General features: G+C 37.4%; 2 protein-coding genes across 4 annotated transcripts in view; one reads left to right on the top strand and one right to left on the bottom strand.

Annotated features, from left to right (window-relative positions):
• Positions 1-163: 163 nt before the first annotated feature.
• On the bottom strand, positions 164-25,817 carry PPP2R3C (protein phosphatase 2 regulatory subunit B''gamma). 2 transcript variants are annotated; one of them, XM_059056526.2, is made up of 13 exons: positions 25,416-25,806; positions 19,085-19,212; positions 16,208-16,312; positions 15,371-15,483; positions 14,865-14,962; positions 13,494-13,564; positions 10,487-10,619; positions 9,229-9,284; positions 9,076-9,151; positions 8,142-8,278; positions 5,165-5,302; positions 2,925-2,984; positions 164-879 (listed from the first exon to the last, which is right to left on the bottom strand). In XM_059056526.2, the coding sequence occupies exons 1-13, from the start codon at positions 25,471-25,473 to the stop codon at positions 691-693; spliced, it is 1,362 nt and encodes a 453-aa protein (XP_058912509.1). In that variant the 5' UTR covers positions 25,474-25,806; the 3' UTR covers positions 164-690. The 2 variants fall into 2 exon arrangements, with proteins under 2 accessions (XP_058912509.1, XP_058912511.1); XM_059056528.2 differs by lacking the exon at positions 19,085-19,212 and having other exon boundaries at positions 25,416-25,817.
• A 38-nt stretch (positions 25,818-25,855) lies between these two features.
• The window catches only part of PRORP (protein only RNase P catalytic subunit), a 121,759-nt gene continuing 121,407 nt past the window's right edge, over positions 25,856-26,207 (top strand). The window contains exon 1 of one of the 2 annotated variants that reach the window (XM_059056517.2): positions 25,856-26,170. The gene's annotated coding sequence lies outside the window, so the exon portion shown is untranslated. The remainder of the gene's footprint in view (positions 26,171-26,207) is intronic. The other variant, XR_010839577.1, reaches the window with a different exon arrangement.

The raw sequence follows: 26,207 nt of genomic DNA, 5'->3' as shown, positions 1-26,207 counted from the left end.
ATTCTACCCTCTTCTATTCTTTCATCTCTTAAAAATTACAGTATAATTGAGAATCTTTACACTTAGTTAACAAATTCTCTAACAAAAATCCTTAACAATATGGAGTTAAGTTTTGTAAAATGTAACCCTGGTGCTGGTTAATAAAGATAGACAAATTTTTTTTATAACAATGATTTTAATTAAAGTAAAATACTAACTTGAATACTTTTTATTGAAACATTCTGTTAAAATAAACATCATGTCCAAATACTTCCCAGAAATGAAATGGCCCTACTCTGATGAATGGGGAAGTCTATAATTTTTGATATACATAATACTTTAGAATATTGAAGGTTAAATGATATAATTTAAACTATCTTTCAAGTATTCAAATTCTTAGTGACTAATGTCAGGACTATTCCATTAAAACTTCCTTTATTGCTAAAGATTATACAGATTTAAAGTAGACTCCTACCTTCACCAGATCACACTTGCCATACTTGATCTAAGTGAAACCAGAATCTACTGACTCCTAATTTGGTCCTATTTCTTCCAGACCACTACAACCAAAATTCCAATAACCAGAACACTTGCTGTGTTCTATAGACATATGAAGTGTTTTATTTAGACCATTTCTAAGGATTCTGCTTCAAAGATTTTACATGCAGCATTCAAGCTTATTTTAATGAATACAGTCTAGTCTTTGAGGGATCATGTATCATCAAGGTCTGCGGAGTTTTCATTATCATTTGCAACAAGGGCTTCTCTATTCTCGTAAGTCCAGAAGCCATTCAGATCAATTAGAATGGTGGTGACTGTGTCTCCTTGATTACTGTTGATTAAATCCTGAAGAGAGATTTTCAAAGGATCCTTTGGTTTTACCATGTCAAAGATTTCATCCTGCAAGAGAGGAAAAAAATACAATGAAATCTGATATCTGATTCACTTAATTACTGTCATACAGTGATCTAAAATTCAGGGCTGGCACTTGAGATTATGTGAAATTTTTTGTTCCAGTTTTTTCTTTTTCATTTAACAGGCAATCCACCTCTTCTCTATATGCACAAAATTTTATTGGAAGATTCCTTAGGTACAGGCATACCCTTGGAGATATTGTGAGTTCAGTTCCAGACCACTGCCATAAAGTGAATATTGCAATAAAGCTAGACATGTGAAATTTTTGGTTTCCCAGTGCATATAAAAGTTATATTTACACTATACTGTAGTCTGTTAAGTGTGCAATAGCATTATGTCTATTAAAATATATATACCTTAATTAAAAAATACTTAATTGCTAAAAAAATGCTAACCACCATCTGAGCCTTCAATGAGTTGTAATCTTTTTGCAGTAGTAACACCAAAGATCACAGATTACCATATAACAAATGTAATAATAATAATAATAATAATAGAATATTGTGAGAATTACCAAAATGTGACACAGAGAAAGCAAGTGAGCAAATACTGTTAGAAGATGGCACTGAAAGACTTGCTTGACTAGGGTTGCCACAAACCTTCAATTTATAAGAAATGGAATGAAACAAGGTATGCCTGTATGTGTCTTATAGAGAAACTGAAGCTCAGAGTTTAAGCTGCATAGCTAATTAGCAGCAAAACTAATGCAGTGTTCTTTGAATATATGTTAACTAACTACTTATATTTTTCTGTTGTCTTCTAACTGGTGGTAAAGCAAAGCCTTGATTTAAGTGCAAACTTGGCTCAAAGTAAAAACTTAAATGCTTTAGAGCCAAGACAGTGACAAAGCTTCATTTCCAATAATGATGTCAACCTTTTACTCTGGACCTGGAATGCGTGGGGGGAGCTCGGTATTAAAGAACTAGTCATCTACAGTGACACTAAATTGTGCTAAAAATGACTGGAATATATGGAAGAACCTCTTCTATATTATGAAGTGTACTATAAGATTACTTACAGGGAATTAGTACATGTTTTCTAATCTGTAGTAAAATCACTCAAAGTATTTAATAGCATTTAAAGAGGCAAATTGCATTTTTTTTTTTTTTTTTTTTTTTGCGGTATGCGGGCCTCTCACTGTTGTGGCCTCTCTCGTTGCGGAGCACAGGCTCCGGACACGCAGGCCCAGCGGCCATGGCTCACGGGCTTAGTTGCTCCGCGGCATGTGGGATCCTCCCGGACCAGGGCACGAACCCGTGTCTCCTGCATCGGCAGGCGGATTCTCAACCACTGCGCCACCAGGGAAGCCCTGCATTTTTAAAGGTTAGAACAATTCAGGTAAATGAAATGCATGAACTTTTAATCTTGTGTGTATGTGAAACTTCCCTTTCCAGGTTGGTGGCAGTTTAAAATTACTAGTTATTAAGTTGCCAGTTGCATAGTTTCAAATTTGTCTCACTTATATTAAACCCAAATAGCCCTTTATCTCATTATACTTGGTTAAAACTGGATGGGTAATTTTATTACATTACTTCACCTGAACCAATACTGGATACTCAAAGTGTTTCATACCTGGTAAAAGTCTGATTACTAAAATGCTAAGTAGCAGCATGTATTTAAAATAGTGGTAGTTTTCATATTGTAAGATTGATGTCTCCTTAAATACCAAAGCAAGCAAGCCCTTTGAAGTAGCAGACTAAAGACATGCCTGAACCTAAATAGCTCCCCCAAATTCAGTTTACAGTGGAATAGACTACCAAAGGATACAGGCTGTACTGATTCTCTTAGTTTTCAATCAAAATGAATGAATGCTTCCAATGAGAACATAAGACTGACAATGCTAAAATCTTATACTGCACAAATCATTAGTCCAAGTATGTTCTCAGTTTCTAATGACTTAAATATTAATTAAGAACAAATAACAGCAAATACTTGATTTGGTTCCGTACTTCATAAGTTGCTTTCAGGTAGAAACTTCATTTAATGCAAACGATTATGTGGTGTTATATAAATTAAAGAAAAAAAGTAACCTTGACGTCTTGAAATGAAACAGGATCCTGTCCATGGATTTTCATTAGTTCTTGTATGGCCTGTATTTAGTAGAAATAAATCTTTAAATAAAAAACAAAATACGCAACATTCCCTGTCCTGTCCCATGGTCCCTTTCCAGTTCCATTTCCTATCCTATCAGACCACAGGCCTCATCGTTTTAACTACTCTTTAACCACTCTTGAATATTCTCAAATTCCTTGACCTTGCTTTACATCTGCTGAGCAAAACCTAAACACTGGATGAGTGTAACCATCAACCTTTCTAGACCTACACCTTAGCTATGGAAAACTTCATAAAGTATACAAGAGTACAGATTATTATTGCATAGGAATGGTCTCCAACCCCAGCTGGGCCTTTAACAGGCCTAGCAGCTCTGTTATGACCTGCTTCTCCCATTTTCCAGAAACGCTGTTCATACCTTCACCATTCTTTAAGGCACCCAATCCACCACCTCCCCTCCCACCCTACACTTTCTCTTCTACTTGACAGAAAAAATGGAGGTAAACCTCCCTCAAACTCTTCTCTTTTATGAACTTTAACCAAAAAATACTGACTGAGAAACTACTGTGATCCAGTTGAACTAACAAATGTTTTAGGTGGGAGTCATTCACTGGAAAATGTGAAGCTTAAAATTCTTGGAAAATAATATGTTCCAAGTGCCTACTCTGTAGTGCCACTGATATCAGAATGTGCACAGGGCATCTCTTTGCAGCAGATGAGAATCTGAGTACACTTGAAGCTACTAGAGCAGGAGACCTGGATGGAATGATCTAGAGTGCACCATCTGGGCCCAGCTTTTATCACTGGGATACTTATGTACAAAGGCTCTAAGAACAGTCCAGGACTGCAGGGCTGAGCACCAGTAACTTTTTACCTTATCCCATACAACCAGGCCAAATAAACTTTGATAAAATAAAGATATGAAATATTTTCAATGTATTTAATAAATAAAATTTAATATTCAAAGAGTAGAGAATACTATAAAAAATCTTTATGAATAGGGATTGAGTATTTAGCTTCCAAAAGATAGATTTACTTTGTTTTCCTTAAACTGAATTTTCATTTCATAGGTCTGCCTAAAGTCGGGGGCATCCGTATGATGGGTGGTATTATATTCTCAGATGAGCCACTGATATAAGCCCATGTAGCATTCAATTTTTAAAAAATGCATCCTAATACTGGGATTGTAATTTATCCTTATAATAATCTGCAGTCATTACTACCTAGAAAATCATAATAGAAAGCTTTTCGGGGAATTTAACATGAAATTATGAAATATATACTCTGAAACTCAGAAATCAGATAAAGTTATTTTAAAAGTATCAAAAATTTTTTAAGTGGAAAAGAAAAAGCCTCTGGGGGAAAACTTCTTATGACAAAGATGTGAAAATGTCATTTTTATTGTTTAAAAAAAATTTCTTCTATCGATCTTAATCATATAAAAATCAGATGGTCTTCTGAAAACTAGCTATAGAAATGTGGCAATGGAATGGAACACTACTGTACAAAACCTTTCCATCAAGTAGAAAAGTCACTGTTCAAACTGAGGAATGATTTATCATTTTTTTTTCTTTTTTTAACATCTTTATTGGAGTATAATTGCTTTACAATGGTGTGTTAGGATTTATCTTAAAAGGGAAGACATTCCTACGTTTACACCTGCTGCAGCTGAATGCTTATCAGGTAAAATACCATGCTATTCTCTGAGACCACCTACGGCACAGAATAAGTATTTCAGCAAATCTGTTTCACACTGAAATGCAGCCCACAATTCTAGCCAATTTTTAAATTTATATTTTTTACAGCATAGCAATTAAAAGAATCTACAGGTACCAGGTGTGCAAAACTCCTGTGGAAAGGAGTTACCTTTTCTGTACTGTATAATTAAAGTTTCTGTAGGATTTTACATACTAGTTTTTAATCACCAAGAGCATACAATTTCTCAGGTATGTCTGTATCTCCACTGGCTAATAGCCCCTGATGTATATTTACACACTTTTTAGTATTCTACGACTAATCAAATCAGTATTGATTTAGCCCATTTATGTTTTTAAAAATAGAAAAAAACAAAACTAAAACCTGACTTGATTTCCTTCTGAACTCTGTTAGGTAAACGCTTTTGTTAAATTTAAACATCCCAAGTTAGATAAAATTGTCATTGGGTAGGTAATTTAAACCAAATTGTATAACAAAGACACATTTACACAATGAGACTTACCCTAAAGAAATAATTAAGGGAAAAGACATTCAGATATCCTTTGTTCTCAATGTCAAGCAATTTGAAAATATATTGCAGAGCTGCAGGTTCTTTTCGGTTTTCTAATGCAAGAACAAAATCCAGGTAGGTCTTATAGTCCTATAGAAAAGAAAATGACATTAGAGGCCTTATTTGTAATTAACTTTTCAAATGACTGATGATTTGAAGATGTTTGTAATCAAAGATGGCAAATATTTTTTAAAATATGAAACGAGAAATCCATACTTAATATATACTTAATGTTGGTTTCTAGGAATTCTACATAGCAGTTAATCTGTACAGGACAGTTTGAGGGGCACAGCTCATTTTCTTATGAGAGATTTGCTGTGTTAAACCATAATTTTCATTCATTAGCCTTTTGAAATGGACAGGACAGTGACTAACTTTTGCATGTTGCCACTAAATTTGTATTTTCATTTCGGTGTGGTCATTCTGAAATGGTTTTAAACTTTAATTCAGATGATTTCCAAAAAGTCATCTTAAGAGTGCCAGAGTGGCTTCCCTGGTGGCTCAGTGGTTAAGAATCTGCCTGCCAATGCAGGGGACACAGGTTCGAGCCCTGGTCCGGGAAGATCCCTCATGCTACGGAGCAACGAGCCCACAAGCCACAACTGCTGAAGCCCATGCGCCTAGAGCCCGTGCTCCCCAACAAGAGAAGCTATCTCAAGGAGAATCCTGTTCACCGCAACGACGAGTAGCCCCCGCTTGCCGCAACCAGAGAAAGCCCGCACGCAGCAACTAAGACCCAACACAGCCAAAAATAAACAAATTTATTTTAAAAAAAGAGTGCCAAATATTCTACAGTGATCTCTGTTCTCATCCAAAAAGGGGGCAAGAGAGTACAAATGAAGGCTGAAAAGACATGACCAGAACAGAAAGCTTTCTCTATGAAAAAGGGATAGTCACATTACCTTTTCCGCATGTTTAAAAAAAGTAAAGTACTTGGGAGATTCTCACTTCGAAAAGTTTATAATCTTGGAAAGGATTTTCTTAGGCTAAGATTAAGAATTCTTTTCTGCATAAATCGTAGTATAAAGAGCTAGAGATGCAGCCTCATCATGGTCTAAACTCCATGCCTAACTGTAGCTTCTGATTTTCTTTATTCACCAGGTTATTAGCATACTCCCAGCTCCTCACTGTTAACTGTAGGCAGCTGTGGGAGTCATGAAGCAGAGTGTTTGCACCTTTCCCTCTTTCCCTTTGCGGCTGGCTAGCAATGGTGTTATTTAGAAAACTGCTATTAAAGCTAAATAATAAAACCTAAAACCCTGATTCTCTTCTGACAGTATGACCATTTCTTAAGCATCATTGATTTGGAAAAGTTATCAGATCCTTAACACATATTTTTAATAGCAAGAATGGTAACTTAAAAATGCTATTTAGAATTTTCTTCTCAAGTATTTTGCATTGTTGTGATAGGACAGGTGCATGTTAGTAAATCTTTAGCTGCTCAGGTAACCACTTAGAGTAATACAACCTGATTCTTAGATTTAAATCATGGCATATGTGGTACTATATCTGACCTGGTAATTTAATGAATGAACCATCTATATGAAAATAGTCAATAGGATTTACGTGTTTTTCATATTTTTTTTTTTACTAGTCCACACTTCTCTACAATAGGTGCACCGACAATGAAATGAAAAAAAATATTAAAATTTTCTGTTTGCCCTGAGTCCATGAGGGAAGTAATGTTTTTAAGCAAATCTACCTTAAGATCAAAGGCTCTGAATCTCAAATAATTTGATCAGTTCATACTTCTTAAGATACTGTTATACACTGATATGAAAATAATGCTGTATCATATCAATAAAAAGGCTTTTGTGATTAAGAAAATGGACAGAGGACCTGAAGAGTCATTCTTCTTTTTTTAAAATAAATTTATTTTATTATTTTATTTTATTTATTTATTGTTTCTGGCTGCTTTGGGTCTTTGTTGCTGCTTCGTTGCTTTTCTCTAGTTGCAGCAAGCGGGGGCTACTCTTCGTTGCAGTGCACGGGCTTCTCATTGTGGTGGCTTCTCTTGTTGCGGAGCACGGGCTCTAGGCACACGGGCTTCAGTAGTTGTGGCATGTGGGCTCAGTAGTTGTGGCTTGAGGGCGCTAGAGCACAGGCTCAGTAGTTGTGGTGCATGGGCTTAGATGCTCCCCGGCATGTGGGATCTTCCTGGGCCAGGGCTCAAACCCGTGTCCCCTGCATTGGCAGGCGTATTCTTAACTACTGAGCCACCAGGGAAACCCAAGAGTCATTCTTCTAAAGAAGACATCAGATGGCCAACAGGCAGATGAAAAGATGCTCAACATCACTAATCACCAGGGAAATGCAAATCAAAACCATGAGATAATACCTCACACCTGTCAGAATGGCTACCATTAAAAAGATAATGGTAGTGTTCCAAGTGTTGGCAAGTGTTCCAAGTGTTGGCAAGAATATGCAGAAAAGGGAACCCTCATGCACTGTTGGTGGAAATGCAAACTGGTGCAGCCACTATGGAAAACATTATGGAGGTTCCTCAAAAAATTAAAAATGTAACTACTATATGATCCAGCAATTCCATTCCTGGATATTTATCTGAAGAAGATGGAAACACTAATTTGAAAACATACATGCACCCCAATGTTCACAGCAGCATTATTTACATTAGCCAAGATATGGAAGCAACCTGAGTGTCCATTGACAGATGAATGGATAAAGATGATATGGTATACACATGCAATGGCATACTACTCAGCCATAAAAAATAATGAAATCTCTGCACAGGGAATATAGTCAATATTTTATAATAACTTTGGTATGTAATCTATAAAGACAGTGAATCACTATGTTGTATACATGAAACTAATATAACATTGTAAGTCAACTATATTTCAATTTTAAAAAAAGGTTTTGGAAATTGTAGGAGTGTAAATTTTTAAAACTTCGAGATTTAAACTACTACCATTTCTCCATCATAAGTGAGACACTCCTGGAAAACACGGTCTAAGAAGACATTGGTCATGGTTGCTGTTCCGTAGCGGGAGAGTTCTTCTTTACTGAGCATGCCATTGTGATCCTTATCAAGATTCAAATATTGGCCTTGGGGAAAAAGATGATAAAAAGACACTTATGACCAAAATAAAATTCTAACTAAAAGACAAAAGAATAAACACTAACAAAAAGTTATTTTTATTGCTTAATATTTTGATTTTTAAACTAATTATGTTACAGTCATGGTAGACATCTGCTATCCCTGCAATCTCTATCAGAACAACTGTTAAGCCAGAACCAGTCAAAGAAAACTCATCATAAAGGTCATGTCTTTATGCTATTTCACTTACATCATTATCTGTTTTCAGTTTGCAACCTTTTATGACTTTCCTAGGATTCTAAATTAGATGGAGGTAGGGGTCAACCAACATAAAGCACTGAAATGCTGGCACTTGAAAGCAGAGGTCAGGGTTGCCAAAAGGAGTCAGAAGACTACCCAAAAGGACAATGTAACAGACTAATGAAATTCAAGAAAAAAAGCAAACTAGGCCCTAAAACACACCCACCTCTGTGGACCCTGAGAGTAGCATTTTATCACAATGCAAGATCACAGGTGATGTTCATAATAATGTTCCTGAGTCAACAATAAAAAAATCAAACTACATTCTTTATGTTAAAGTGTTAGAAATGTACTAACTTAAATAAGAGTCACAAAAATATAAAATGCTGGTATTTAAACAAGTAAAATTTAATAATCTAGAATATAAGCTCTTAAGGAAATTAGAACACTTTGATATTAAGGTAAATTAGGCTATGTATAAAACTGTCCTTTGAACACCAGTTAATGAAACGTTAACTGAGGAATGGATAATTCACATTATAGCAGCATTATGATAGGAACGTACCATATACCCGTAAGGCAGAAGGAGCAGAAAACCAATTTGTTTCTTGACTCTCCTTGGACAGTTCCTCATCCCTTAACTATACGAGCACAGAGACATAATTAGAAGATAGCAACTGTGAAGTGATATAATTAAGTAGTTTAAAAACATATTTACCTCCAATAAATCATCTAGGAAGCTGCATGCTAAAATATCTTGAATTTTTATCTTCCCTTTAAAGAACATAAACACAATTACTTAATTTTAGAAACAAGAGCAACTCAATTTTATAAAGGTTTTATTTTAGAAGAGCAATCGCACAACTGATATTTTAAACTTTCCTAGCTCTCATGCTCCAAAGTCCTTACTATGCATTTCTGTGAAAAGGGAAATCTGCAGGGAATATTTAATAAAATTTCATATAGGTATGTCTACCTATATACCCCCAACTATATACATCCAATCGAGAAATTCCAAAATTACATTGATACCAGATTCCAAAAAAAGTTGTGTTAATTTTTTTGTGGTTATGGATATGATACTGTCAGTAATCAAATAAGGAGGCTGTTTCCAGTTTTCCTTTGCAGGTTCTGGAATAGAAAGCAATATAGAGGCGTGGGTTAAGAGATATGGGATTTAAATGCCACTTCTAGACATGCAATCCATCTAAGTCTTAGTTGCTTCACACATAAAGTGTGGGTAATAATACCTTCCTAATGGAGTTATGAAAAGGAAATGAAAGAATCTATGTAAAATGCTTAGCACAGTACTTAGTACATAATAAACAGTCAAAACTGTTGGCTGTTATGATTGCATAAACTTCCAAGGAAAAAGGTGTGTGTGCCTATAATGGAGGCGTTTAAAAAAACTGACAGCTATCCCATTCTGTGATGGACTCACAGCTGCATTTTCAAGGACAGAAGGAGTATCAGGGGCTTTGATTTGGGCCTCTGTCCCAGACACATGTATTTAAGCCTAGCAGGTTAGAATAGTTGATAAATGTACTGTTAAATGAGGCAAAATGTACAAATCTGATCCTCATATAGGATAGTTAACTTGAAAATGAGAAAAACACATAATTGCTAAATGGTCCTCCTATCTCTCAATTCATATTTTTGATCTAAAAGAATAATGCTCCAGTATATTACCTATCAGGGATAGAAAATTATATCAGAATACCTAGCTTCTTAGAACTGGAAAGAATATACTTCATTTTAGAGACGAAAACATTGTAAAAGGTTAGGTGATAGTCCCACTGTCACACAGCTGATTATGGTTGGCACAAGTAAATCAATAGATCTACATATCAAAAGATTTATATATTAATGGCAATAACATGTTAGGGAAATAAATAACATTTTAAAGACTTTAGTTATTGAGATTTAGAAGTAATGATAATCTCCTAATATCTAAGTTAGATAAGATTTTCTTTTACCTGTTCTTAGAGGGTCTAAAAAGAAGAAGAACTTCCTAACTGCTGTACAAACATAAAAGGAGTAAAAAGATTTTTCCAGCCCATCTAATTGTGGCAAAGTAGGGATAAGTTCCAATATGTAGTTTTCTAAATCCTGAAAGAACAAAACAAAATAAAACTTTAAAGGGTTAAATGTCTGCTCTTGTTTCTTCATGAGATACTGGAATATAATTTCAGTCCTAAAAATTATTCAGTATTAAAACTATATGAATGATGAAATAAATTCATTTGTGACTGAGTTTCAGATATTTTTCTTGGCTTGTTGTTTTAACTTTGTTTATGATGGTCTTTGCTCTCAGATTTTTAAAAATTTAGCTGAACTTATTGTTTTTTAGACTTCTGAGCTTTGTCATACTTAGAAAGGCTTTCCCTATTCCAAGATTATATATTTAAAAGCCTCTCATGGTTTCTTATATTTATTTTAATAATTTCATTACTTTTGCTTTATCCATTGTAAAGTATAATGTTTCTAGTTCATTTGAGACACTTTATAATTTAAGTTGTAGAACAGATGGCATCTCAAACATGGTGTGTCCAAAATTGGACTCTTATTATCCCCAACCCTGGTCCTCACCCATTTTCCCCTATTCCACCATTTATTCAAAGTAAAAAAGTTAAACTTGGTTCCTACCTTTTCTTCACCAAGGCCCCCACCCCTTACCCCCCAAATCTAATCCAGCAGCAAATTTTTGTCATTGTTGGGGTGTGTGTGTCCAAAATATATACTGAATTAATCTATGACTGGCTTCTACACACATCACCCTGGTCTGGGCCACTATCATCTCTCACCTGGACAACCACAGTAATTTCCTAATTATTCCTTCTCTGACTCTAGCCTCCTTACAATTCATTCTCCACACATCCAGTAATTTTTAAAAATGTAAACCAGGGAGTTCACTGGTGGTCTAGTGGTTAGGAGCCCAGAATTTCACTGCCGTGGCCAGGGTTCAATCCCTGGTCGGGGAACTGAGATCCCACAAGCCACATGGCCAAAAAATAAATAAATAAAATAAAATGTAAACGATATCCTGACAGATTCAGCTTAAAAATTCTGATGGCTTCCCAATAGTCTCCATATAAAATCCAAACTCTCTATTAAGGTCTAACAACCCAATATGTGGCCCTGCCTACTTCTCCAACCTCACCTCCGGTCACTCTAACCCTCGCTCATATGCTCCAGCCACACTGGCTTCCTTCTACTCCTAGAACAGGTCAGGTTTCACTGTGCCTTGGGGACACTGAACTTGCTGGTTCCTCTGTATTACATTTTCATAAGGCTGGCTTCTTTCTCATCCTTCATGGCTAAGACTCAATCACTATCTCAAAGAGGCACCTCTTCCATCTTATCTAAAATAGTTCCCCAACCCCAGTCATACACTTTCCGAGTACCCTATTTTCTCCTTAGAACTTGTCACTCTTTGAAATCATGTTGCTGATAATTTAGTGTCTGCCTCCCCACTCCGCTAGGAAAAAAGCACCATAAGAGTAAGGCTTAGCAATGTACCTGGCACAAATAAGTGTTTGGTAATTGCTTATTTAATAAGATTTAGTAAGTGAATGAGAGTTTGCCTATACTACTCAAATTACAGATGTTGGCTCTGGAAATTACTGTCTTTTAAATAAGGGAGACACAGAATCTGGTTTCAAAAGGCAAAGTGCCAAAGTTAGGAGAGTTATTTCTTTTCTTTGAGAGAAATGTTTTCTCTCATTGAGAGAAGGGAACATTACTCCCTTTTAAACACAACTACAGAGATATACTGTTGCTTTTCTCTCCCTTCCTCCCATTCCTCTTTCAATTTTTGTTTCCATTCATGGGGAGAGGCAAGAAAAGTTTGTTTGTAAACCAACTAATAGCTAACAAGAATTCTCAGAGCTATAGAAGTACTCCAATATCTGACCTGAGTATCAACCAGTGTTTAATACATCTTCCTTGCTAGAGATAGATGGATAGAAGCAAGAACCTTTTACTGTCAAGCTGATCTGAACTTTAAAGGACAAGAATTATACTGTGGCCCTAGAAAGGTTTTTAAGTCTAAATATCCAATATGAGCTAACAGATTCTATCTATAGAAATCTGGATAAAACAGACTGCAGCAAATTATAACAGGAAACATAAACTATAACAGGGAATTTACATCTCTTTAAATTTTATATCTGAATATTTATTTAAGTGATTAATTAACCTGGTTTATTTTATGCATAACCCCCTTCCCCCTTTGTATATATTTGGGGAAAAAAGCCAGAGCTGAAAAGAAGACAGACAGATAGATTGATTGATTTACTTATTTATTTATTTGCTTGCTTGCCACGCTGCGCAGCATGTGGGATATTAGTTCCCCAACCAGGGATCGAACCTGGGCCCCCTGCCTTGGAAGCTCGGAGTCTTAACCACTGGACCACCAGGGAAGTCCCCATATAACTGAGATACCCACACTTACAAGAAGAATAGTGATTTGGATCATGAGGCTATAATATAATTCTCTGTTGATAACCTGTTGATAACCACATTAGTGCCTAATGAGAAATAAATAGCCTCTTGGTAACTGACCTTACAACCCAAACCTGCAGGTGGGACTATAGTCACATTATTTTTCTTATATTTCCTAAAAATGGAAAAACTACTGGCCCTTACATTTTAAAATAGTCATACACTGATAACACTCATGAATAACCAAAAGTTTTTCACTGTTTCTTCAATGACTTTTAATCCAGTTAAAACATTACATTCTTTTCTTCTTCTTTAAAAGCTTTTTTTTTCTTTAAAGGTTGGAGAAAAAGAATTTAGAAAGGAATTTTTGTGACCAATATACACTTTAAAAGTTCTTTAGTAACACATGTTATTTGTAAAAACAAACAAAGCAGAGAAACAAAAACAAAATAAGAATTATCTGTGATCTCAACACCCAGTGATAACTACTGTTTAGCATTTTGGTGTCTAGAGCATTTATTAAAGTAGGTTAATACTTACAGATTCCCGAAGATACCCTTGTCCAGCAACATCATATAAACTGAGGCCTATTCTTGTCTGATGAAGCCAAACTGACAATAAACAAGAAAATGAAATATAAGTATTAAGATCTATCCTTTAGGGCTTCCCTGGTGGCGCAGTGGTTGAGAATCCGCCTGCCGATGCAGGAGACACGGGTTCGTGCCCTGGTCCGGGAAGATCCCACATGCCGCGGAGTAACTAAGCCCGTGAGCCATGGCCGCTAGGCCTGCGCGTCCGGAGCCTGTGCTCCGCAACGGGAGAGGCCACAACAGTGAGAGGCCCGCGTACCACAAAAAAAAAAAAAAAAAAAAAAAAAAAAAAAAAAAAGATCTATCCTTTAGTATATATATATGCATAAAAGGAGATAGATTAGAGAGACAAGCTAATTTAATGACTCTATAAACATATTTTTCTCACATATATTACTTATCTCATTAATCCAAAACTTGTTTGAAACAAAATAAATATACCATAGAATTAACTGCAGATATCAACAATTCTACCATGCCTAAAGTGACAATAAAGTTGATGCCCTTGAGAATACTGGTGTTCCACCAAAATAGGAGTTCTGATATTATGCCTTTAATGAAGCAGCTTTTATTCTACTGAGGTTAATTACCACAACCAAATATTAAAGATGGTATACACAGGACTTGACAGGTCATTATGGAACTTATAGGAATCATAACAATTCTAACTTGTTTAATAAATACTCCTTGAGATGATGCTACAGTTGTGAGTTTGAAACTATCCTCTCAGGCAACTCAACCTGTAATACGTTGGTGAAATAAAATTACCAGTGAATTAAAGTATTTCAAATAACCATCCATTAAAACTCTTGGTTCAGCTTTTTTTTTTTTTTTTTTGCGGTATGCGGGCCTCTCACTGTTGTGGCCTCTCCCGTTGCGGAGCACAGGCTCCGGACGCACAGGCTCAGCGGCCATGGCTCACGAGCTCAGTTGCTCCGCGGCATGTGGGATCTTCCCGGACCAGGGCACGAACCCGTGTCTCCTGCATCGGCAGGCGGATTCTCAACCACTGCGCCACCAGGGAAGCCCTGGTTCAGCTTTTGATATATCTAGTTAGCTAGTATCTTCAAGATATATGAGGCTTTTGTTTTGTTTGCTTTTTATAATAATGAACTCAAATGTATGGTAGAAACTTTCAGCTCTAGTAAGTTCCAGGAGAGAATCATAATAATAGGAAAACAAATCTTGGTCAAAAGACAAGAATTCTGTTATTCAAATTTACTAAGTTGTTTGACATGGAAGAGATACTATAAAAGCACTGACTAGAAACCTACTTGATTCCCAGATAGAAGGAGTTCAAGTACAATGAAAATGAAATCACCTTTTCTCATGACATAATTAAAGAACTGCATGATGGAAATTCTTCCATAAGAATCTGTATGAAGGAGTTTAGCAAAGACTTTTGCTGCGAAAAATTGCCTAAGGAAAGGAAATAAAGATTAAATCAGCTGCCAATATAATATAAAAATGACTTCTGTATGATTTAGTAGACAACAGCATAAATTCCAACAATTAAAAATCAAAGTGGTGGGAAAAAAATCAAAGTGAGAACTATAGTTCAAAACTTAAAATATTAAGCCATACATCTTTAATTCTATTGTCTTAAGAATGAGGACCTATAATGCTATAAATAAGCTATATTATTTCTTTTAATAACTTTATACCAATGTATTTTGTTGACTGTAAATAATTTTATTAAACTTTATTAGTTTAATGAAAAGCTGACTCAAATTATCATATTATTGACTTAAATTTTCATTAACATTTACTTGAGGCATTTAAAATGCTTAACATAACATACTCCTTTGTTAATTATATTATTCTTACTTGCACTTTGGTCCAGCTTTTTCACCAACCTTTAAAAAATTTTCATAATTAATCATTGCTTCCTCTCCAATCATGGGTGGTGTCTGGTGCTTGTCCAGCAAAAACCATAAGTTCTTAGGAGAAGTGCAGAAATTAAGATGTTATAATCAACTGAACAAAATTTAAAAACGTAGTTAAATGTGTTATTTCCATTAAAGTGATAGACTACTATAGGGTCAAAATGCAAGGGTTTAAATCCCAGCCCTGCTCTGTGATCTTGGACAGTAGGCTTAAAGTTTCTGTTTCAATTCTCATCTGTAAAGTAAGGATAACAGTGTCTACATCATATAGTTGCACAGATTAAAGAGGAACTGTACATGAAAATTTTAGAACTTAGTAAACACTCAATAAATGCTAGCTTTTTTTTTTTTTTGCCGTGCCACATGGCATGAGGAACTTCCCTGCCCAGGGATCAAACCCACACCCTCTGCATTGGAAGCGTGGAGTCTTAACTATTGGATCACCAGGGAAGTCCAATGCTAGCTATTTTTATCATGTTATTAGTAATCAAAAGGATAATAGGAGATGATAGTCTTCTTAATATTACTCCCTACAGTAGTGGTTCTCAACTTTGGCCACACATTAAAATCACCTATGGACTTTAAAAAACAATACAAAACTATTGTTGGGACACACAAGCTTTGCAGCTGATTCTGGTGGGAACCATCGCTACAGAGCCTGTGCTTTCAGTCACTCTGCACTACTGGCTCCATTTAGGCACCCCGAGATCCCACATGACATATGTAGTACAAATAAGAAATGGCGAACCTCCAAAGCAACCTTTTATTCCATTCTTACCTGTAATTCTTCATTATCTAACAGTTCCCTGCTTTTCCTTTGCAGAAAGACGGCTCTGGATTCTTCTCTTAATTTCTGTAGTAAGACTTCATCTTCAGCTGGCAGCTAAAAATACACTGTAGAGTAAATTTCTACACCTAAATTCTAGACTATTGGGTTATGTAAAATGTATTTGGCCTCATAAAAAACTACATATGCTACTGTCTCAAAATTACTTTTTGGATCTCAATCTTGCTTAATTTCAGGTCATCATTTATTTAAAAAGTTCATTTAATAAAAAGAGATCCACAGAGAATTCAGTGATCAGTGAGGCCAGTTCTGCCTGGAAAAGGCTAACCATCTAGCCCAAGTTTATTTATTTAGATCCATACAGGTTTACTTAAAAACTAAACACAACATTTAGTATGTGCCCACAATATATCAGGCATCAATATACACGTTCTAATTTAATCCTACTAGCCCTGTGAGATGCATTTTATCATACTCAATTTAGAGGTGAGGAAATCAAAAGATGGATGACTTTATCAAGAACACATATGCAGTTAGCCAGTCCCAGACTAAAGATTTAAATCTACAGAGTCCAAGTCTGTTTTAATTTCTTATGAGTTGTTTAGTTTGGTTCCCTGTACTCCTCTGTCCCCTCAATTTCACACCTAATGTTAATGACTTGCCCAAAGTTGTGCAACTAAAGTAACAAAATTTGAATCCGGGTCTTCTGACATCAGGGATCTAGTGTATTTTCTCTTCTCCATCTCATTTCCATTACTGGGTAGTTAGGTACCTCTCCCAATTAAGTAGACTTTAATGCTATTTCCTAGTGACTGCCAGGAGTAAAGTACTATGACAGATGTTCAACGTAGGATAACCATTCCCAAACTAAATGTATCAGAATGTCACGCTCTTATTTTACTTTATGACCACCACTTTTTCTATTTTCTCAATGTAACTCAAGTTTTTTATATTTGTAGAGTGCTGATCCCATTGTAAACTTAGACTAATATAGAACTAAACTGGAATGGCTGAAGAGCAATAGTTTTAGCCAAGTATGCTTTTTGAGACTGGGTCACCTTACTTCTTAAAGATAATTAAGCCAATGTCTACTAGTTGGCCTCCAAAGCAGAGGTTCGTCCTCCTGTGGTGATTTCCCTAAGCAGGGCTATAAAATGACTCATTCTAACAACTTCAAACAATTTGCTTTGAGGATTTCTTCTTACTTTTCTGTAACTTTGCCCCATTAAATGTAACTAAGTAACCCACAGTCCAAATTGGGGGCTATGGTTTTCACTTCTTATTTCTAAGAACTAAGATGCCATCCCTCCCATCAAAAGGGATGGAGAAGGAATATGCATTAGGAGGTGAGGCTGGGGCTGAGACTGGGATTGTGCTCCAGTGGCTAGTCAACCAGCTAACCAGCCAAGGAGAGAAGTGGTGACCAAAGATGACAGGTGGTTTATCTAAAGCAGTGGAGTGGAAGTAGAGGAAGAAGAAACAAGGGAAAAAACATCCCACAAATCCACATCTGCAGACCAGAAACCATCTGGGATCTGGAAGAGGTCAGAGAAGAGACGGAAATGGGGGGAAAGGGGATTCCCTCAGAAAACACAAGGGGACGGTTGGTACTAGAAATACAGGAAAGTTGAGTCCTGGGAATGGAGTAATATCAGCATCTGAGGGCTGTCCCTGGGTTAGCAGATAATGCTGTCACAATCCTGATTACATGAAATAATGAATATAAAATGCTCTAAAGTACATAGACACTCAATAAATGGCAGTCCCCTTCCCACTCCCCCAGACTATAAAAAATTCTCAGTTGTCTAACTGCCTCTGATTAAGAAAGTGTGAAATGCAAAAAAGCAACAGCAGTATGTATGATGTGACCCCATTTTTGTTAAACACACACACACACACACACATATATAAATATGTAGAAGGATTCATGTAAAAATGTTTATTTACATCTCTGGGCAATGTTATTATTGGAAAATATCAACTTTACCTGTTTTTTCTCTTTTCCATGACAAACGTGGATTACTCATATAATTCTTAAAAGGCTGGGAGACATATAGTATTACAAAAAAGATTCCAACAAAATGGTTCACATGTACACAAATACAAAAAAGTTTGTACTTGAAGAAATAAGTTAAAAGTATCTGGATAATCTACCTCACTTCTTGATGCAGGCAAAACAAAATATTTACTTTCTTTGCAAATAATGTTGTAATTAATGGAGTTTAGGAGGTAACAGGTTTAAGAGATATTCAGCTAAAATTCCAAAGTTAACTTCTCTATAGTAGTTACATTTCCCATAATACTAAATAGGACTTATTCTTTTCAGTAGCCTTCAATTTCAGCTGTAAATATCTTTCTTAAAGTCTTACTGTTTTATCTATAACCCTCCTCAAAGCCTTCTTTACTGTTTTGGCACAAGGAAACATATAATTAAGTATAACTCTTAAAGTTTTCCACTCTCAATCTATTTTTCAGTTTAGTCTTGAGCAAAACATTTTACACCTTATGAGTAAAAGACAAAGTTAAAAATTGTGATCAGCCAAGTAAAACTAAGTTTTATAGAAAGCCTGGCAACATAATCCAAAAGAATACCTACTACTAACATCCATAATAAAAAACAGGAGGAAGGAAAAAGCCTACAGTTCAAAAAAAGTGGCAAATAGCAACTTTGTGTTCTTATACCTACTTATATGAAAAACCAAGATTTAATCAGGTCAAAAATAAGGTCAACTAGAATGAAACAATAAATATACAAAATTTAAAATATAATCAATTTGTTTATTTATAAAATATAAGATTTTTAATCCCATTTGAAAAATTACATTTCATTTACAAACTCTGCAAGACATTTGCTTAGATACCACTTACCCTATAATAAAACCGGGGAATGGTCTTATAGAATTCATTTGTGTTTTTTCTACCTCCTTTCCATTCTGAGTAATACTTGGTAAATAAATCCATTTCTTCATCTTTTAATTCTTGTTCACTTTTTTTTTCTGGTAACAAAACACGTTAAGGAGGGGAAAGCACTTTTAAAATCAAACAATATTTTTTTCAAGACATCTATACACTATGGTATAATTACAGTACCAAAAAGGCCTTCACAATTGTACTTAGACACTAAGCATCTATATTAACTTTCTTGAAATACCAAGAATCACAATCTTCAACTGAAACAGCCTCCTCTACATCTTCATCTCCTCTACATCTCCCTCCACTTACTTTTACCACTATACTTGTCTCTTTCTCAAGTCATTACCTCTCTTATAGACCTGACAAGTTCTAATTCATTCAATCAAAAGTTCTCACTGAGCACCTACTCCAAACAGAGCACTGCACTAGACATTGGGGCTAGAGCAGCGAGAAAATAGGCACAGCCCTTGACCTCATGGAGTTTCAGCATCATAGTCACTGTTCCTCTACCTATCTGAAGCTCACACCTCAGGGTGCTATTACCCAACCTGCTTGCTGCTGGCAGATGGCCATCTCATTTAGCCATTCCTCCACCATGAACCATGAGACTGGTGCACAGCTTTCTTCACCTGCAATCATTAAGGAAGAATAAACATTTTTGTGGGTGAAGGTGCCCCCTCAACTCTGAAGGCTTTCACCTCTACTGTACTCTGTTCACTCAGCAAGACCACAGATCTTACCTGTTCCTGTTCTGAAATCTTAAACTCTAATATACACTCAAAAATTTTCTCTCCTGGTTGTTATTCAAAACCTCAATGCACTGGCACAAAAACAGACATACAGATCAATGGAACAGGATAGAAAGCCCAGAAATAAACCCATGCACCTAAGGTTAATAAATCTACGACAAAGGAAGCAAGAATATACAATGGAGAAAAGACAGTCTCTTCCATGAGTGGTGCTGGGAAACCTGGACAGCTACATGTAAAAGAATGAAATTAGAATATTCTTTAACACCATATTCAAAAATAAACTCAAAATGGATTAAAGACCTAACTGTAAGACCACATATTATAAAACTACTAGAAAAAAACATAGAACACTCTGACATAAATCGCAGCAATATCTTTTTGGATTCATCTCCTAGAGTAATGGAAATAAAAACAAAAGGGACCTAATTAAACTTAAAAGCTTTTGCACAACAAAGGAAACCATAAACAAAATGAAAAGACAACCTACACAATGGGAGAAAATATTTGCAAACAATGAGACCAACAAGGGATTAATTTCCAAAATATACATACAGCTCATACAACTCAATACCAACCCCCCCCCAAAAAAAACCACCAAACATTCCAATCAAAAAATGGGCATAAGATCTAAACAGACATTTCTCCAAAGAAGACATCCAGATGGCCAACAGGCACATGAAAAGATGCTCAACATTGCTAATTATTAGAGAAATGCAAATCAAAACTAAAATGAGGTATCACCTCACTCCAGTCAGAATAGCCATCATCAAAAAGGCTACAAATAATAAATGCTGGAGAGAGTGTGGAGAAAAGGGAACCCTCTTGCACTGTTGGTGGGAATTTAAATTGATACAGCCACTATGGAGAACAGTATTGAGGTTCCTTAAAAAACTAAAAATAGAGTTACCATATGATCCTATAATCCCACTCCTGGGCATATATATGGAGAAAACTATAATTTGAAAAGACACATGCACCCCAATGTTCACTATTGGAGCACTATTAACAACAGCCAAGACATGGAAGCAACCTAGATGTCCATCAACAGATGAATTGATAAAGAAAATGTGGTATATATATATATACAATGGAATATTAATCCATGATACGAATGAAATAATGCCATTTGCAGCAATATGAATGGACCCAGAGATTATCAAACTAAGTGAAGTCAGACAAATTAATATATCGCTTATATGTGGAATATTTTTTAAAAAGATACAAATGAACCTATTTACAAAACAGAAAGAGACTCAGACATAGAAAACAAGCTTATGGTTACCAAAACCTCACTGCACTTCAGCCTCATTGAGATCTTCAATTCTGTGATCTATTTTCTCAAAAGTTATTCCTCTTCCTGCCTTTTCAACATGCATGTAGTTGTTCCCCAAAACTCCTGCCTGCATTTCTGCCATATCTGCCTTGTTAATTTTTAACCTTGGACCCATTTTATAATCTGTTTACTAATGCTCAGTGGTGCTGGAGAAAACTGCCAAATTTTGCAAATATTTGGTCCCACAAATTTATTTCACGGTTACTAATAACTCAGCCTCCCCAAACCACCAATACATATTTTATTTGCGCTTGATGTCCTCTTGGTGACTGACTGCTACAGACTTTCACTACATTCCTCAAGCCCCCTGTGTTCACCCTCAACAGATGAGAATCCCACCCAGTTCACCAACAGCTGAGTCTATGGGGCATGGATACCCACAAACATCTAAGTTGAGTGGGAGAACAGGAAGGTATCAAATCTGCATCTTACTTTCTTCCTGTCAGTTTCAGGGGAAGATATAGCTCTTCTCTCACCCAAGGCTAACCCCTCATTCTCCCATCTCCTCCACAAAACTCCTTCCTTTCTACCTGTTGCCACACATAATTCCTTCTTCCTCATCCACTTTCTCAAATTAAAGGCCTGTGTTGGCAATCTCTACTTTCTTACCTCTCACTATCTCTTTATGCAATCATGCGACTCCACGGAAACTGCCAGGGCAACATGTGACCTAACTGTTTAGTTTAATGGACACACACCTGTCCTTGATTTCTCTGTTAAATTGATACTGTCAATGATTCTAAACTTTTTGTGGCTTTTATGAGACCACACTCTGTTGATTCTCCTATTTTCTGGCTATTTCTTCTTTTTTCTTTTTTTATTTAACTGATCTACTTATTGTCTGTCTTTATTTATTCCAAGTTTTATTGGAGTACAGTTGATTTACAATGTTGTGTTAGTTTCTGCTATATAGCAACGTGAATCAGTTATATTTATACATATATCTGCTTTTTAATTTATTATTATTATTTAAAAAATAAATTTATTTATTTCTGGCCGTGTTGGGTCTCTGTTGCTGCACGCGGGCTTTCTCTAGTTGAGGTGAGTGGGGGCCACTCTTCGTTGTGGTGCGCGGGCTTCTCACTGCGGTGGCTTCTCTTGTTGCGGAGCATGGGCTCTAGGCACGCGGGCTTCAGTAGTTGTGGCACGTGGGCTCAGTAGTTGTGTCTCGCGGGCTCTAGAGCACAGGCTCAGTAGTTTTGAAGCACAGGCTTAGTTGCTCTGCAGCATGTGGGATCTTCCTGGACCAGGGATCGAACCTGTGTCCCCCGCATTGGCAGGCAGATTTTTAACCACTGCACCACCAGGGAAGTCCCCTCTTCTTTTCCCTTAATCCTCTTCCTCTGTCATTTCAACTTTCATAGTTTAATCTCTAAGCCCCAAACCTATGTCACTAGCCCAGACATTGCTCTTGAACACTAAATTCACACATTCAAAACAAAATATTTTCATCCTCATGCTCCAACATACCTAGAATAACATTCCCTATCCCTCACCTTACTACTCTTCTTCTAATTCCATATTTCCATCTCAGTAAGTGGTACCACTATCATCCAATCACCTTAGCCCAAATCCCAAGAGTCACTTTCATTACATCATTCAACTATTCTAGGGATACTCAAGTATATGTGTGAGTGGATGAGTGCACACACACATGCAGCTTTCAACAGTGTCAGGGATACTGACTCTCACTGAGATAAAATTGACCAAAAAAAAAAAAAAAAAAAAAAAAAAAAAGAAGGTGAGGAAGCTGCCTATCTAGATATCCAGGGGGAAATGCATTCCAGGAAGAAGAAACAGCCAGTGCCAACGCACGAAAATGGGAGTGTCCCTGGTGTGTGCAGGGAAGAGGGAGGCAGCCAGTGCAGTTGCAGCAGAATGAACCAGAGGGAATAGCAGGAGATGAGGGACACCAGATAATGAGGGTGGGCAGGCCACTAGGCCTTTAGAAAGACCTTGGCTTTCATTGTGATGAGGGAGAGAGCCACCAGAAGGAATTAAGAGGCTAATGCAGTAATCCAGGTGACAGATGGCGGTGGCATGGGCCAGGGTGGCTGCAATGGAGGTGGCTAGGAGTAAATTTATTCTGGATATATTTTCTTTTTAGTCCCAGGATTTGCTGACACAATGGATGTGGGTATTGGAGAAAGAGAGCAGTCAAAGATGCCTCCAAAGGTTTTGACCAGAGAAGACGCAATTGCCGGCAACTAAGATGGGGAAAACTATGAGTGAGCAAGTTAGGAAGGAGAGTGGGAGTTCAATTTCAGACAAGATTAAGATATCTATTAGATCCAAGTGGCCATGTCAGGTAGACAATTATTGATAGATATATGAACCTGGAATTTGGGATGAGGTCCAGGCTAGAGGTATACATTTAAGAGACATTAGCAAATAGACATTATTTAAAATCCTAAGAAGGTGAGTGTAGACAGAGAATAGACACTGACCAAGGCCTCAGCCTTGGGCCCTCAAATGTTAAGTTCTTGGGAAAAAGAGGAAGAAAAAGCAAAGACTGAGAAGAGATGACTGGTGAGGTAGTAGGAAAACTAAGAGAGTGTGTCTCCCAGAAACCAAGAGAAGAAACTATGTGTAGGAAGAGTGAGTGAACTACTATGTTCCTGGCAGGGGCTGCTGGCCAGTCAAGTAAAATAAGGACAACTGAGCACTGGAACAACGTGGAGATCACTGACGATCATGACAAGCAGGTATCAGAGACAACGACCAATTCAACCAACAACTCTTTAAACAAGTGTTGCTATAACGAGGCATAGTTACAGGTGGAAGTTAAGAAAGTTTCTCTAAGGTGGGAGAAATACCACCATGTTCATATGCTGATGGGAGGGAATGAGAAAGAAAATCTCATGATGCAGGAGAGAGAGGATGACTGTAGGAGTACATCCTTGAGGAGGCAAAAATGGGATCTAGCACACTGATGAAAGAAATAGTCTTCAACAGAAGTATAACCTATATGATTTACTTACTATTTTATCATTTCTGCCAACACTAAAGTGTAAGTTCTACAAGGACAAGGATTTCTGTTTACTGCTATAGTCTAGGTTATCCAGATAACAGACATGCGATGGAGTGGGTTTAGGAGTTAAGGGGAGGAGAAAGCACAAGAACAGGTAAATTTTCCTATAAGTTTTCCTATAAGGGGTGCAGAGAAATGTAGCAAAAGCTGGAGGGGGATGTGAGATCAAATAATTTTTTTTTAAATGATGGGGGATATTACAGCATGTTTGTCAGAGCTGATGAAAATGAACCAGTAGAGAAAGAAAATTTGATGGTGCATAAAGGAGACGATAAGGCCAAAGTGAAGTCAGTGAATAAAAGAAAGAAACGTGATCCAGCGCTGGAGTACAGGGACTGCTGTCCAGTTCACCATTTTAACAGTGAAGGCAGAGTGCACGGTTGCCTATAGGAGGTGGGGAGTGGAGGGGCGCTGACAGAAATGGTAAATGGAACAGGTGAGATTCTTCTTTGATTCCTTCTACTTTCTCAAATATATATACTAGTTCATCAGCTAAAGGTAAGGAGTAGATAGGACATACTGGAGGATTGGAGGTTTGGGAGATGAGAAGGAACTGCCTTAGAGTGTAGGAGAGTGAATGTCTAGGGAAACGCGGAAGAAATGTAAATGAATGACTGAAACACCTACTTTAGGTTAGTGGACATGAATTAAAAGTGAGGAAATTCACCAAGGTTCCGTTTTCTCTAACCACTTTCAGCTGTCCTGGATGCAGTTGTGAAATAGTAAAGATAGTTTTAACCAGGTTGATTAACAAACGTTACGTAGAGGAAAAGAGATAAGGACAAATGGATTATTAAATCTAAAATGGATAAGGAGGGAAGTGAAAAGTGTGACAATAAAAAGGCGGTAGGGGTAATGGATTATTGGTTCTGGTAGGATCAAAGGATTGATGGCGCCAGGACTCTCAATTATCCCTCACAAGTCTAGGTCAGGACCATGCAAGTGCGTGGCTAAGGTAGCTTTTCATTCCCGCAAATCCCTTCCCAGAGAAGTGTGAGTCAAAACTCTCTGGATCCCTAAACCACATCCCAGTCAGCCTCCTTTGTCAGGAGAGGTTTTACCGAAGCGAAAGGCACGGCTCCCAGGTGCTGCTCCTCCCCATCCATCCTCCCCCCACCTCCCGGAGTTTAGGGCCTGGCTCTCTCTGCGGGCGGCCCCTCCCAAACTCACTGTTTGGACCAGTGCTGGGCATCGCTATCCGCCGGCGAAGAATTTCTTTCCAGTCCATGGCTAACTCCAGCCCAGCAGTTCCCGCATTTGCTGCTTACTAACCACTCCACCCCCTGCCAGCTCCGGCGTCAACACTGCCCAGCCCCGTAAAGGTTATGAAGGCCCCTTAATCGTCATCTTGGACGCGGGCGGAAGTCGGCTAACCCGGCCAAATAGATCACCGTAACCACCGCGGAGAATAGGGCGATCACCCTAACAGCAGGGAGAGCAGACGTAAAAGAAACGGAGAGGGAGCCTCCTTAACGCAGCTTTCCAGCTTCACCACGCCGTATTTTAAAGGCGCAGAAGAGAGCCCGCGCTTTTATTTCATCTTGGCCCTTTGGCACTTGTGCGCCACGTGACCCCGGAAGTCCTTTGGCTCTTCCGGTTCGAGGGAAGAGAGCTTTCTAATTTCACAGTTTATTTTCATTGTTCATGGCGGATATCTGGAAGCCCTAAATTCTCCCTGAATGTAGTATGCGCCTTCAGCAGCCGCTTGTGCCCCCTCTTGCCAGTAAAAGATTCAGAGACGCCTTTTTCCTCGCCGCCAGGCCGGGCGGAAGGCCTGCTTCCGGCTTAGCCAGGCCTCAGCGGCCGCGCCGTCGCGGTGCATTGTGGGCGGGGTAGTTTCCGCCGCGTTTATGGTTGCATGCTACGCGAGTGCTGCGGTGAGTGGCTGAATCAAGTGAACTTCGTTTGTGATTTATCCGTATACAGTAAGTGGTGCCCTCGTGGACCTCCCTTCCTTACTTG

This window comes from Kogia breviceps, chromosome 3 (genome assembly GCF_026419965.1).
Source record: "Kogia breviceps isolate mKogBre1 chromosome 3, mKogBre1 haplotype 1, whole genome shotgun sequence".
NCBI classification, from domain to species: domain Eukaryota; kingdom Metazoa; phylum Chordata; class Mammalia; order Artiodactyla; family Physeteridae; genus Kogia; species Kogia breviceps.
The sequence above is the reverse complement of the archived record's forward strand: the minus strand, read 5'-3'. Positions and strand labels throughout refer to the sequence as shown.

Coding starts and splice junctions, on each gene's coding strand:
- PPP2R3C (XM_059056526.2), bottom strand. CDS start 25,473: ATGGACTGGAAAGAAATTCTTCGCCGGCGGATAGCGATGCCCAGCACT. Junction 10,620..13,493: donor AAGGGTATCTTCGGGAATCT/GTAAGTATTAAC, acceptor TTGTTCTTTCAG/GATTTAGAAAACTACATATT. Junction 9,152..9,228: donor TCCTAGATGATTTATTGGAG/GTAAATATGTTT, acceptor GTGCTCGTATAG/TTAAGGGATGAGGAACTGTC.